A 14,145-nucleotide genomic window follows, 5' to 3' on the forward strand; every position below is an offset into this window, starting at 1 on the left:
TACGGCACCAATCCAAGGACAACTGCTAACGATTATCTGGAGGTGGAGCTGTATAGGCATACCTAACCTAGAACTCCTTCGGTCGAGCTGTTGATCTTGATAGGCATGTTTGGTACTCATAGAATAAAACAACCACACAAACAAAACAAAAACACGCTTGTATAGAGTTAAAACAAAAAACACGGCGTCAGTTTATTGTACGGGTTTTAAGTGCTAGGCTCTAACGCTTAGATCTCTTCTCCTCAAGCTTCGATGCGATCACGCATCCCGATCCGTCTCGGAGCTGTTGTACCAATCCTCACTATACAATGAACAAAAGAGATAGAGAGATATACAGAGAGAGAGAGAGAGAGAGAGAGAGAGAGAGAGAGAGAGAGACGGAGAGAGAGAGAGAGAGAGAGCTCAGAATATGCCATGTTGTCTCCAAAAGTCTGATTCGTGCCGCCTAACTTACCACCCAGGCACGTTCTCCGGATCGTCGCAGCGCTGCAGATCCTCGTTGTACACCATGCCCTGATCGCACGTGCCCTGGCGCGGCTCGATGCCGTTCAGGCAGATGTAGAACCGCTGACAGTCATCCGGATGCGGATAGTTCGGGTGCGTGATGATCTGCCCGTTCTTGTCCATCTTTTGCGCATTCTTAGGACACTGGAAGCCGTCGTTGAGTTTCTCTGCGGAGGCGAAAACGCGCACCTGTCACAAACCATTGTCCCTACCATGCCCGTCCCGCGCAATACATACTGTTGGCGTTACTGCCACATCCCTGCCGGTTGGCCATGTCCGGCCACACGCACGTCCCTGTCGGTTCGTAAAAGTGCAGCCCGGCCACACATGTCATCTCGAGCTCGCGGCCATTGATGCAGTTGTAGAAGATGTTGCAGATCGACGAGTCCGGATGCGGGAAGAAGCCGTTCTGGCGCGGGCACACGCCGATCGGTCTCGGCGGCTCTAAAGATGTGGCGGAGGAGGTCGTAAAGGTGAGATCTCATTGCAAGAGGCGTACGTGAGGCACTTTAGGCACTTTACTTACGCAGCTCCTTCCGGTCGCCGCAGTCCACGTTGAACACCTGGTCGCACTTGTTGACCAGCTTGCTGGCCGGGTTGAAGACGAGCCCGTCCGGGCAGAGCTGCTCCTTCACGCGCCCATCGTTGCACTCGTAGTACTTGTCGCACTGGTACGGGTCCTCAAACTGGCCGTCCGGTTTCGGGCAGGTAAACTCGAAGTAGTCTTCCGGTTCGTCCGCCGCAGCTGTGGAGTTGTAGCGTTTGGGAGAAAGTTAGCGACGGTGGCATACGGGCAGGCAACGTCCTCCTACACCAACCGGAAAACATCGCCGGGGCATCTCGTCTCTGAGTCTAGGTTTGGTCGAAACTGGAATGCAACTTACAGCAAACAGTTAGCACGGCGGCCAGCAGGACCGGCAGGCTGAGACGAGCGCACTTGAGCATGACGGGATTGGCAGATGCGTGTGGGCGGAAGTAAACAGCAGCTCTGTCTGGGCTGGTGGCGCAAAGTCCAGGGTGAAGAAGATCGCTCTCTCTCCCTCTGACCGGTCACTCCTCCGATTGCACGACCTCGCGATGCAGCAGTTCCAGCACCAAGGGAGCAGCCGGGCGTCCCGATCCGTACGTTAGCAGCGCAAGCAGATAACTAGGCAGCGCCGCTGATGAGACCCGCACTTTTTGTGCTTTGACGAGATTCGCTCTCGTGTGTGCGCGACGACGACAACGACGACGTCGTTCTCCCTTCCCTTCGCGGCTGGCACGGCAGGTTCGAGTCCCGCCGGGGCCGAGACATACATATGCTGCCGCGGGCGGGCACGCTGCGCAATAAAGCGGATGAGCTTTGGCCGGCCTGGCCGGCAGCTACCGACTGTCCTCCATTGACGGCGGGGGAAAAGGTTGGCGCCCATACGCTCTGGACGGTTCCATCAGCCGAGTTGGTGCGCGGGTCGCTGGCACTATGTGTATGTGTGTGTGTGTGTGTTTGCGCAGGGGTTTGGATATCTTATTCAACAGCAAATGTTATACCCCCGCAGCATCCAACCTTTTTGCTCCCTGCTCGCGCTGGCACGTTTCTCACCGCGCGGTCCGCGGTCAGGAATTGCCACGCCGCTCGTATTGGCAGCTGCCTACCTCCTCGTACCGGTGTGACCATAGCATTTCGTCCTGGTCGATTGGGGAGGTCAATTATGTAAACGGTCGGATTGTGTTGTTTACACCAAACTGGTTTATTTCCTCTTGTGCGCGCCCTCGCGCCTTCGCTCCAGATGTTGCCATAATGGCTGACCAACGGCTGATGCGCGCCCTCTGCATGCGTCCCACCCACGAAACCTGGTCCATGGAACGGTAATAGTTGGGCACTTTCTCTCCTTTCGCCTGGCCAGGCGAAAAGCGTTTATGCAATCACACATTACTCACATCACCACTGGCCGGAATGACGCCATAAGGTAAACGCCGGCACTGTTATGGACCAGAGTGTGGACCACAGTGCCAGCCACAGAGTAAGAGAAGGGTGTGTGTGTGCGAGGGGACCATTTGGTGATGATTGGATGAGCTCCTAAAAGTTCCTTGCGACACACAGGCGCAAACAAAGGACTGCGAGGCCTGTATCTCACCATCAGAAATTCACATCTCTACTGCTACATGCTACCGGTGTGGTAGGCATTGCCGACGCTAATTTGCATACATCTCTCATTTCATCGCCCCGAAAAGGTCAACCGATCGAACAGAGGTGTTGGTGTTTGTTTTTTTGTGCTTCTTCTCTCCATTTTATTTTTCCTTATTCCTTATACAATCAGGCTTTATGTTTTATTCATACGCTAAGGCTACTCTCCCTCGCAGACCCGAAGGTCGACTGCTTTCTTGGCTGGTCTATGCAGAAGCGTTTCGTCCTACTGCGCCGTCTAGTTATGGGGTTTTCTCCCTTGTTTCGACTTCTTCTCGTCCCACTACTGGATTGATTCTGCTTACAATTGCTTACGCCGCCGGTCGAGCTACTGGACAGGAAGGCTTGCGCAATCCACTAAGCAAGAAGGAATCTGGCAGCCTCACCCCGTGCGTGTGGTTTTTTTGCGGTTGGCTATTGTGTCACACCCGCCAAAGATGCGTGCAGATGATGTGTGCGAGGTATGCCGGAGCGGAAAACAAAATCGTTATGAAAATAGATGGATTGGATTGGATGCAGATGTAGAAAGACAGCGAGAGAAGGACAGTGCACGAGATGTAGCGGTAAGGATTGGTAAGTTGGTTTGGCATGAAATAATAGTGGCGAGAGTTCAGAAAAAGGGGCATAATGACGAGATATGACGAAACAGAGGTTGGAAAGTAAATCGGTTTCGAGAAAGAAGAGGAAGCTAGCCAGAAGAAGAAGGCGTGAAAGATGAGAAAGTATGCACAGTGCAGTTGAAAAGTGTAGAACTGAACGAAAGATACACAGAGAGATAGCGAGAGAGAAAGAGAGCATGAAATGAGGAAAGATATCGACCGACACAGTTGCAGGTCAATAGACTTTTGGGCAGTTGAGTACATCCTCAACTGCTCGATTGATGTCAGAAGGTACAGGGGTGTGGTGGATTGATCGTGTGACTCGTGATTGATTGATTGATGGCAGGCACACGGACGGGACGTGACTGTTTGAGTGGTTCCTTTTGCGCATGGCCGTAACCGTCCAAAAAATTTTCGACCGACCGACCGGTGGTGGTTTTTGCGGAGGCTTAGTGTGGATGGCGGACACCTTAGCTAACGGTAAACGAACAGTAGTAAAAAACGCGTTTTTGTGGAGAGGGGAGACATTTATCACAAAGCAATGCTGGTGCGCTGATCCAGGCAGCAGGCAGCGGACGTCGTCGTCAGCAGCGGCAGCAGCAACTCACTGCGCTCACGCCGAATGCACACAGGTCATTCAGTTCTTGTTAGCGTCCTCCTCCTTGTACCAGTCTTTGCTGCATGGGCGAGAAGATAAAGAGACAGAGAGAGAGTGTGTGTGTCCCGCACAAAACGGTAGCGCATTAGTGGGCTGTGGCGAGATTTTGGGGAACATTTCCAGCACCGCTACTTACCATTCCGGCACGTTCTCCGGATCGTCGCAGCGCTGCAGATCCTCGTTGTACACCATCTTGGCGTCGCACTTGCCGAGGCGCGGCTCGATACCGTTCAGGCAGTAGTAGAACTGGGAGCAGTCGCTCGGATGCGGATAGTTCGGGTGCGTGATGACCTGTCCATTTTTGTCGTAGCGCGTCTCCTTCGGACACTGGAAGCCGTCGTTGAGTTTTTCTGTGGGTAGAAAGAGAGAGAACAAAAGTGTGTCTCCGTTAGCAAATGTGCTCCAGAGTCGATCCAGGGATCTCGGGATTTCGAGCGCCTCACTACTCACTGTTGGCGTTGCTGCCGCAGCCCTCGCGGGCGGCCACATCAGGCCACACGCAGGTGCCGGACTTTTCGTCAAAGTGCAGCCCACCGGTACAGCTCATCTCCAGCTCCTCGCCGTTGATGCAGCTGTAGAACACGTTGCAGATCGACGGGTCCGGATGGCTGAAGAACCCGTTCTTGCGCGGACAGTAGTCGGTAGTACCCTGGGCTGGTTCTGTTGTCGGTTGTTGTTGGTTATAGAGGATATAGACACAAAACAAGCAGACAAATCGTTACCACAACTAGCCTTTGTAGGGGAAGAAGGAAGTGTTCCACACTCAGCAACGACACTTACGCAGCTCGAACCGATCGCCACAGTCGACGTTGAAGGGTTGGTCGCACTTGTTGACCAGCTTGATCGTCGGATCGAAGACGAGCCCGTCCGGGCAGAGCTTCTCGGTCGCTTCGCCCTCGTCGCACACGTAGTACTTGTCGCACTGCACCGGATCCTCGAACTGTCCCCGGTTCTTGGGACACTTGAACTGGGCATCTTGGAGATGACACAAAAAAACAGAGCCGGGAAATAGTTAGAACCTCGCTACGGAATGGTAAACACACACACCAGCAGCATCACAGCTTTCCACACCGGTGATTCTTCGCCTTACCTACGATTGCTGCGGGGATTAGCAGCAGCATCGCTGCCAGCACACTGCTTCTCGTTGCGGCCATCGTAAGCTGTGGTCTTTGTATTTGTTGGGGAGCTGACTGACTGGCGTGAAGAAGTGAAAAGCTGACGATGGTTCCCGCGTTTGGAACCAGGCCTGTACACCACCGTGGATGATCGAGTAGCGGCTTCTGTGACTGCGGCTGCGCTACCAAGCGTTCCCGTAGTTACCGATAAACTACGCGATGTCGATGATGCGACTCTCACTTTTGTTAGCACCGTACCACCGACTCGCAACGGACCGACCGACTCGGTTGGGCAAGAGCGGGATGGTGGGGAGTGGGTAGTAGGGGCACGGATCCGGTCCTCCGTCGTGTCGGACAAGGGTGGAAGCTAGCTCATGCGGACAAGAAGTGCGAAGGTGGAGCAGTAGGAATATGCTCGGTTCCTCTACGCTCCAAATATCTTCCTGCTCTCTCTCTCTCTCTCTCTCTCTCTCTCTTTCTCTCTCTTTCTGTTTCTCTCTCTCGGTCGCGGTCGGTCTCTTTCCTTCGCACGCTGTTCGGGAAGGTATAACATCCTATCCCGCCCCAAGCCGCCCCTGTAGCCCGCGCATACGTGTATCTGCTACTCTGTTGCCAACCAAAGTGCCGTCCAATTCCCTCCCGAGGTGTCTGCGCGAAAGGTAGGGGGTGTCCCTATTGCAAAACCGGCGCGGCAGTTCGAATTTCAGGCTCCTTTGCATTGCCGAGCGTCGTCGTGCCACGTCGCCATCGTGATCGTGGCTGCCATATTGGCAGGAGGGATGGTTTTGGGAGGCTGTGAGGGCGAGGCTGTAGGAGTAGCCAAACAACTACATCTCCGCTTGCATCCCTTTTCCCTCCTCCCGCCCCGGAGGGGAGGTCTATTTCCAATCGGGCACGACGCCCCGTTGGAATGAAGCCGAAATCTGGGTGCGACCCGCGAACGTCAGAAGAATGTGAAATGGATAGCTATCGGTCCGTGCCCGGCTGCGGGGTGTGCAAGCTCTGCAGTGGGAGAATGGAACTGGGGGAAAATCTGCAGCAAGCAGGCGGTCGGAGGACCCGCACTGGACGGCTGCCGGGCAACGGAGAAGTTGCCAACTCCAAACTGCAACAGGCCGGCTAACAGGCAAAGGCCAAGACCTGGGACGAGAGCCTCGGAGGTATTTGGGAGTGCGGTGTAATTTAGGCTGACTAACGGGCTCCCTAGATGAAGCAGGTAATTGTAATGTACGCCCCGCCCGACATGCGTGGGCAATGCGAATGCCCGCCGTGCACGGCATGACAATTTCGCCGTGCTTTCGTACGCCACGCCAGCAGCCCGGCGGGTCATTGGCTAACCGAAATGGGGGTGTCGCCCGATGGCAAAACACGTCAAACACGGCAATGCTTCCTGCTTCGGTGTGACGCCGTCGACCTCCCTCCCCGCGGGCTGCGTTAGCAGGGCAATTCCGTGAGCCCGGTCGTAAGTAGCGCCCGTGTGACGCTGCAGCCACCTTTTGCCGTCGTCACGCTATTGTGTTTTCCTTTTCCTCCTTTCTTTTTTGTCGTTGTTGATGTTGTTGTTGGGTTTGGCCCTCGCTCACTATCTGTCACTGACGCTTGACGACTAGACCGAGACAGAAGGCCAACCGACAGGGGCAGGGGTCACAAACCAGCACCACCGTGCTTCCTGGTTATTTACCGACTGCCAGGCTCTCGAAATGAACGAGAGCGACAATAGAAGACGCCGATAGTTGTTAGGACATTAGTGCGCACCGCGTGCCTCAGACACTGGGAAATGGCAGGTCTTGCAGTACGGTGTAGTCGCTGGAGCTTGGTTGGTCGCTGGTTAGCCTTGGTAACGTTTCCGCAAAATGTTTGCTGCCCTAGCTAGCAAACGGTTAGCTTGGGTGGGTAATAGTAAAAGCGTGACCATACACGGATGACGTATGCGACGAGAGTGGAGCGTTTGGTTAGTACAAGAATAGTGATCAGTGTACACCAGACATCTTTTACTTCTCGATTGGCGCTTCAAATATGCGAGGACACCTTCACCTTCATAAACAGATCCTACCACCCACAAGCAAGGATATCAAATGACATCTTCTTGCCAACCAGCACGAACAGAGCGAAGCATACATAATTCCAAACGCCACGCCAACTCTCGCTTTCTTGTGGCCCGGGATCAGGTTACCCATAATTTCATAATCACCCGCCCAGCTCCGGTTTGTAGGTCAAATCTTTGCCGCTACTCCGCTCCCTTTCGCATCTCCCCAAACCCACAGACACACACGCGGGTGCGCGTTATTCAATATGCTCCACCTCCTGCTCTTCCAATTCCACCCTGGGATCCAGTTCTATGCCATCTCCACAACACGCACGGTTGCTCTCGTTTTTGCGCACAACGTCAACAAAACAACATCCTCCTCTTTGGACGGGTTTTTGGAGCCCGAAGGGCAGCAGAAGAAGCCGTAGCGAAGGGAGCGAAGTAGCAAACCAGCAAAGCGCATTGGTTCACTTTCGATTTCGTTAGCCTTGTGCGGCTGGGCTGGGGTCGTGAGGCTCCGGCAATGCGAAGATTCCATCTTCAGCAGCCGCCTTTGGACGCGTTTGGACCGGTTTGCTGGCCGGGGGGTCCATCATCAGTTTTCGCTCGTTTCATTGTTTTTCGCTTCGGTCGCTTTTCCTTTCAAGGGTAACTGCATTATCGAGTACTAGCATAATTGGTTGAGGATTGATAGCCAACGCAACTTTACTGTTTCTCCAAAAGCTGAGTGCTGATTCGACGAACGAGAAACGTACGAAAAGCTCTCGTTATAATTTATCGGAGTGCTCGTAAAAACTAGCTTATGAAATTTGTATCTGTATTTATATACAGGGTATAGAGATATGAGTTCCCGGATCTCCTACATGAGCTCCCGGGTGAAGCCGGATCTCCTACAAGTGCCCGGACGAGATTGATTCCCAACTCCCCCATAGCAAGGACTTTAACTATTCGGTTACGTGGCGTTAATAAGCAGTAGATCTTGTTTAAGGCTGGCATAAAACCACGTATGCTGTTACGCTACCGAAATAAATAAGAAGGAGAACTGCTGGAATACAAATAAAAATTAAAAACTCTGTTTTCCCCTTGAATCTGCCATTATTTCTTCTTCTTTATTCGTTGGTTGACTCTCCAAGGAGAAGAAAACATTTATAATGATATTCATCTGCAGCAACTATAAGTGAAGAAATGGAGTTCAAAACGAGTTTAGCGAGCAACAGTCGTGCGGCAAGCTGCGGGTTGGCGTTTTTAATTTTCGGCTCTGCTCCAGTTATCAGCGGCAGCAGGATCAACCGCCGGTTCTTCATGGGCGACGCCCTCCATAGAGCTGCGGCTGCTGCTGCCACCTTCTACCGTCTCTGCCAACTACCCCTAGACCAATCGGCCGGAGTGAGCGGGGAACCGGTTTGGTCACAGCCTCACCGGTGAATGTTTGGAACAATTTTCACACAGGCCGCTGGTGTGGTGATCCAGTTTCACCATTCCAGTTCTCTACCCCCTGCTTTGATGGCGAGAACCACGCGTTCAAGGATGTTTGAGCCGCGCCCCAACACACACACACACACACACACAAACGCGCGCGGGAGCGCTCCCTTCCCCCTTTCTCAAACCGACGCGTCGTGGAAATGTCTGAAATGTCAAAAAGGGAAGGGAACCGCGCTCCAAAAGCTCTTTCAAAAGCGAGCTGATAGTGAGATAGCAAGAGAGGGTAGATTCAGAAAGGGCCTGCGTTCTAGATTTGCCCTTATTTGCTGCACACACACACATATACATTCACACACATACATACATCCTCCTTTCACTCTTAGGCCTCGATCGTTGGGCAATTAGTATGCGCACGTTCCGCGCGGATGCACCGAGAGAAGGCGGCTCGACCGTCGTGGCGCTGTCTAGTGCGTCCTCTCCCCTGTTCTACTTACTTAAATATCACTCACCTTTGGCATACATCAAAACGGCTTATCTAGGTGAAAAACACGTTAAATCGGCAACGTATGCACATTTGCGCACTGTTAAGGTTTTCTGTCATTTGTTTTTGTTTTTTATTTTATTTTTTCATTTATTATTGCTCAAAACAAATTGAGAACAAAATCGTACAAGGGAGGGTTGTACAGCTTCGAGGGGTTCGTTAACATATTTTAAAACAAAAGTACAAACGTAATGAGTCTTTTCATTGGCGTGCGCTAGTACAAGAGCACTTCTTTTTGCTTTCTTTTTTCCGTTGTTGTTGTTCAGAAACAAACGACATATCGCAACGCGCACGATCTGCGACCGTCGCCATTTTGTTGTTGTTTACTTCTTCTTCTTTTTTCTTTCTTTTTTCCTGATAACTTATGTATCGTTCTTTACTGTATTCTGGTATGGTGAATGTCGGATATTTCCGAGAAGGTGTCATCAGTCTGCAAATTCTTGGCGTTCCTCATCTTACTGGACGACAAACTACAAAGTGGGAATTACGAGGGGAATAGGAGGGACAACTGGAACGAGGGAACTCGGGGTGAGGGATTTAATGACGGCAGCTCAGTTCTTCTTCTCGTCACTCTCCTTGTACCAGTCCTCGCTAGCAAAAAAAAAAAAACAACAAACAAACAAATAAACCAAGATGTTAGCAGTTAGATTTGGAGTGACCAAAAAGCCTAACACGAATCTTCAAAGACGAATCTGCAGCAGTAGAAACTTACCAGCCGGGAACGTTTTCGGGTGCGTCACATCGCTCTGTCTCCTCGTTGTACACCTCTCCGACCTGGCAGCCGAGATCACGCGGCTCCACACCGTTCAGGCAGACGTAAAACCGCTGGCAGTCGGTCGGGTGGGCGTACTTCGGGTGCGCCACAACCTGTCCGGCCTCGTCCGTCTTCTGATCCTTCGGGCAGGTGAATCCATCCTTCAGTTTCTCTGTAATGACCAACGTTACGCGTTAGGCAGACAATTGTGGTGGAATCCGGTGACGAATATCTTACTGTTTGCTCCGGGATTGCAACCCTGACGGCCGGCATCATTCGGCCAGACGCACGTGCCCGTGTACTCGTCGAAGTGCAGCCCAGCGGTGCAGGTGATTTCGTTAGCTTCACCCTCAATGCAGTTGTAGAACACGTTGCAGACGGCCGGATCCGGATGAGCGAAGAATCCGTTGCGTCGTGGGCACAGGTTGTTGCCGCGTGGTGGTTCTATTGGAGGGTATAGGGAGATGACAATTGGATGTTTGCTCTTTTCTTGAAGGTTTCATTTTGGAAGTAACGGATTTACTTACGCAGCTCTTCACGGTTACCGCAGTCTACGTTGAAGGGCTGATCGCACTTGTTAATCTTACGAATAGTAGGATCGAAGACGAGCCCATCCGGGCAGAGTCGCTCGGTGGCACGTCCATCGACACACTCGTAGAACTTGTCGCACTGGACTGGGTCCTCGTATTGACCGTCCTTTGGTGGACACTTGAAGCTTTGTGCATCTGTTGGAAATTGTGGAAATGGAAGATTCATTATTTCGGTATTATCACGCTAATCTCCAGGGAGGCAAATCTTGCACCATTTGCAGATCAGGGGTGGAATTTGCTAATCACAATAAAATTGACAGTCTAATCGTAATTGAAATGTGCCGATGAAAGTCACAACAACCCAAAACAACAGCAAAAGCAATTATTTCTATTCGCATACTACCCGGCAGCACAACCTGGTGTGTCAATTACGGCGATAGGTTCGCGAACCTGCGTAATGGAGCATTGAACCTCAGGATGGAGGCTTCACCACTGCACCCCGTTCCAGCTCAATGGAATAAGCCACCTCGTAAGAGAAGGTGTTTGCTGACCGTTTCGCAAGCGCACAATTGCATCGCACTCAATCAATATTGGCGTTGGGTGGATGGGCTATATCATTGTCGGCGCTGTATGCAGAGACCGAGACGCAAAGAACCCGATGCACACACTGCGGCGCCATTGTGAAGTCAAAGACGATTGATTTGCCCGTCTTCTTCGGTGTTCTGTTTCTTGATTGCCGTTGCCTCACTGCGAGCAGGGGGTATCGTCGTTTATCATCAGGTTGAAAAGCCTCTGGAGATGGAGTACCGCCTGTCCGTGTCTTCGCCTGGCTTCGGTCGTTCAGGGTCAAACGGCAGGCAATTCTGCCGCTGCAACGAAACGGGAACCCCTTTTGCTGTGGTGGCTGAGCACAAACAATTGAACGATAAATGGCGAGTGGCAGACAATGTACAGGGCCGGTAAAGGGAGGCTAGGACGGAATAAGGACAACAAGCATTATGGCAGGGCAAAAGCCTTAAAAGTGTCTTTTCACCAAGGTCTTTCAGGGTTGCGAAAGTAGTTTAGATCGTTGTGATAATCGCCGTACATAAACGATCTTCCCAGGCCGTAAGCTCCTCCAACAAGAAAGGAGTAACATTGAAAAGCTTTCACGGAAAACTTCGTACGAAAGAGGACTAGCGTGAACTCCTATCTCCAACCTCGGCGTACAGTGCAGCCAGATGCTTGATATAACCGGGTTGGGCTTGGATCTTTCACGCGCTTTCCTTCCTTGCAAGACAAACCGGATCTGTAAGAAATGGGAAAAAGACGGTAGCAACCACAACAACAACGGCATCCAAAATCAGAGCAAATATAATAGAGCGTTACGTAATTACGGCCCGATCGGGTTTACCCCGCGGGCGGTAGGATCTTTGGAGTGCACATATCTCGAAAGTTTCCATTTGGCTGCAATTTTCAGGTCTTGCTTAACATTCCCCAGCCTCGTCAATGTGTGTGTGTGCGTGTAGTGAACACATATGCGGGTAACTTTTCCCCGTGCAGTCGAATATTGCCGGTATTGCCGCTTTTTACCGTCTTTATTTATCACGCTTCCACCATGCTGTTGTTGTAAGGCTAATAGTTTTGCACCTCGCGGGTTGGGCGCGAGCACAGCGTTACGAAAGTAAAAGTTACGTTTCGCTCATTTGTCGCACACGGTGGCAAATAATAGCTTCCTGTTCCTCCCTGCTCACAGCCGATACTTTGATGACATAAGCGAGAGAAGCAACAAAAAAAAACAACAGAATCGCGTCACGTACCGATGGCTGAAAACTACTGGAACGGAGGGTCACAATTACGTTGCACAATTTGGCAGCATAAAACGAATCGGGAACAATCTCAATTATTTATTTTTGACAAGCCTGGATTTGGTTTCATAATTGCAGGGCAGGTTGTCTCCTATTTGTTGACACATAACTTTAAGATATTGGATGCGGATATAAAAAGGGAGTATTTTACAGCGACATGTAACCAGGAAGGAACCCTGGAAAGCATCGTGGAGGATTCAAGGATTCTAGGTCTTCAGGGAACCTAATATCAATAAAACATAACGCACATACAAAATGGGCTGAAATTTTGAATTGTCCCACATGTCTTAGGTTAATTTAGCTTCAGAGACCAAAAATATTACAATCTTTCCGGAACATTCCGAAAACGGACACTAAGTTTCGAAAGGGAAGAAATCTTCAAAACTGGAACCTAGGTACTTACAGATGCACGCGACGGTTGCCGCAAAAACGACCAAGATGTAGCGCATGTTGACTCCGATTCCGGCTAGGGTTGAACGGCGATTTGATTGTTGATGGTAACACTTGTCCGTCTGTGTCCTACGTGGTATCACACTGTGGGACTTCGTTCACGCACGGCCCAAAATGCACGCGCTAACACAAACACACACTTTCGAGGGGAGCCGTGTAGCAAATCGGTACTCTGTGCGCTCGCTTAGCAGAAGGTTCAGGCACTTCCGAGCACTTCAGTAGATTTGAATGGACTATCCAGCGCAGGTGATAATACTCTTACTTTTGATGAATCCCTCCGAACGCCAAACGTCGAACGCCGGCGGGGGATGTACCGCCTGTGTTGTGCCGTCGTGCTGTCGGTACAGCCCGGCGAATGGCGGGGAGAGCTTGGCTGCGCGAACGGCATTCGGCCAGTCCGTTCACTCCACCGTGACTTGGGTTCGGTGTTTTTTTTCGGTTTGCGGTTTGCCGTTCTTCCATTTCGTTTGCTCGTAGTTTCGTGGCTGCTTTTCGCTCTCTCTCTCTCTCTCTCTCTCTTTCTCTCCCTCTCTCTCTCTCTCGCTCTCTCTCCCTCTCTCTTTCCCTTCTTCTCGTTGTATTTCTCTTTTCCGCAGCGGACTTGTTCTTGCTCTGGTAGGCACTCCGGTCATGTCATATTCCAAGCGCGTTCAGCCGGTTTTTTGGTAGTTGAAGACTGGAGAAGGACTTGGGGTCTTGTGGGGAGGAAGCAAAGGGAGACCTCACTGGTTGGATTCGACGCGCACACCTTCCGGATGTGAATGCATCACAGCAACGACACGTCACCGAAGTGTTGCTGGAGTCTGCAAAAAAGTTACACGCAACCGCCAAGAAACATTGAAATGCATCGCCGTGTTATGGAGGTGCCTAATCGCTGCCACCACCCGAAGGGCGGCTTCTTGTCATACACACACACATGCACACCCTTAACGAGACGGTAAATGGGAAAATGGGGCACCACTCGGCTCGTTCGGATACAACGAGCGAAAGGGACTATGTGGCAAACCCGACTCAATGTACCCCACACATCCTGTTGATGGAGCGTGTGACGAGACTGAAGTGATTGGACTGACATACCTGCCATGATGACTAGACGAGCATGTACCCAATTCGTGATTAATAACCTTGCCACTAGCGATACATCATATCCATTCCTGACGACATAGAGGAACTCAAACATTAGAGGAAGAGCTTGTTTGGATATCTAGATGCACTCTTGATGCTTCTAATGAAAATATGAAACTGCATGTCTGCTGACCTAGACCTTCTTGGTGGTTGGAAATGGAATGGCATAGGAAACCGTTATCGTGATCATCGAGTCAAGGTAGCTCCAAATGAAGGCAATAACGTTGTTCAACAGTATACGGATATCCTATCGCTGTCGAAACTGTTCGGTTGCGAAAGTACGTTCAATTCCGGCTTGCCCGTCAATGCTGCTTTGGGGTCACGTGCGTTGGAAAACTTCCCGATCAAGCGTAACCCCACGGAATGCTCGTACCAGCCGGGTCATTGAAAGTGATGTCCTTGTCCGCGTA

The 14,145-nt window shown here is 51.3% G+C and overlaps 3 protein-coding genes across 3 annotated transcripts; all 3 read right to left on the reverse strand.

Annotated features, from left to right (window-relative positions):
* Nucleotides 1-162: 162 nt before the first annotated feature.
* Nucleotides 163-1,701, reverse strand: LOC1270483 (protein obstructor-E). The gene is made up of 5 exons (XM_309183.4): nt 1,389-1,701; nt 1,031-1,249; nt 742-948; nt 455-671; nt 163-301 (listed from the first exon to the last, which is right to left on the reverse strand). Exons 1-5 carry the CDS (start codon nt 1,447-1,449, stop codon nt 259-261), a joined length of 747 nt encoding a protein of 248 aa, XP_309183.3. The 5' UTR covers nt 1,450-1,701; the 3' UTR covers nt 163-258.
* A 1,042-nt stretch (nt 1,702-2,743) lies between these two features.
* LOC3289801 (protein obstructor-E) lies at nt 2,744-5,253 on the reverse strand. Its single transcript, XM_309182.6, has 5 exons — nt 5,016-5,253; nt 4,706-4,900; nt 4,376-4,585; nt 4,062-4,275; nt 2,744-3,944 (listed from the first exon to the last, which is right to left on the reverse strand). Exons 1-5 carry the CDS (start codon nt 5,077-5,079, stop codon nt 3,905-3,907), a joined length of 723 nt encoding a protein of 240 aa, XP_309182.5. The 5' UTR covers nt 5,080-5,253; the 3' UTR covers nt 2,744-3,904.
* A 3,819-nt stretch (nt 5,254-9,072) lies between these two features.
* LOC1270484 (protein obstructor-E) lies at nt 9,073-12,905 on the reverse strand. Its single transcript, XM_061643819.1, has 5 exons — nt 12,564-12,905; nt 10,311-10,508; nt 10,021-10,227; nt 9,742-9,955; nt 9,073-9,620 (listed from the first exon to the last, which is right to left on the reverse strand). Exons 1-5 carry the CDS (start codon nt 12,607-12,609, stop codon nt 9,581-9,583), a joined length of 705 nt encoding a protein of 234 aa, XP_061499803.1. The 5' UTR covers nt 12,610-12,905; the 3' UTR covers nt 9,073-9,580.
* Between the last annotated feature and the right edge of the window lie 1,240 nt (nt 12,906-14,145).

This window comes from Anopheles gambiae, chromosome X (genome assembly GCF_943734735.2).
Source record: "Anopheles gambiae chromosome X, idAnoGambNW_F1_1, whole genome shotgun sequence".
NCBI classification, from domain to species: Eukaryota; Metazoa; Arthropoda; class Insecta; order Diptera; family Culicidae; genus Anopheles; species Anopheles gambiae.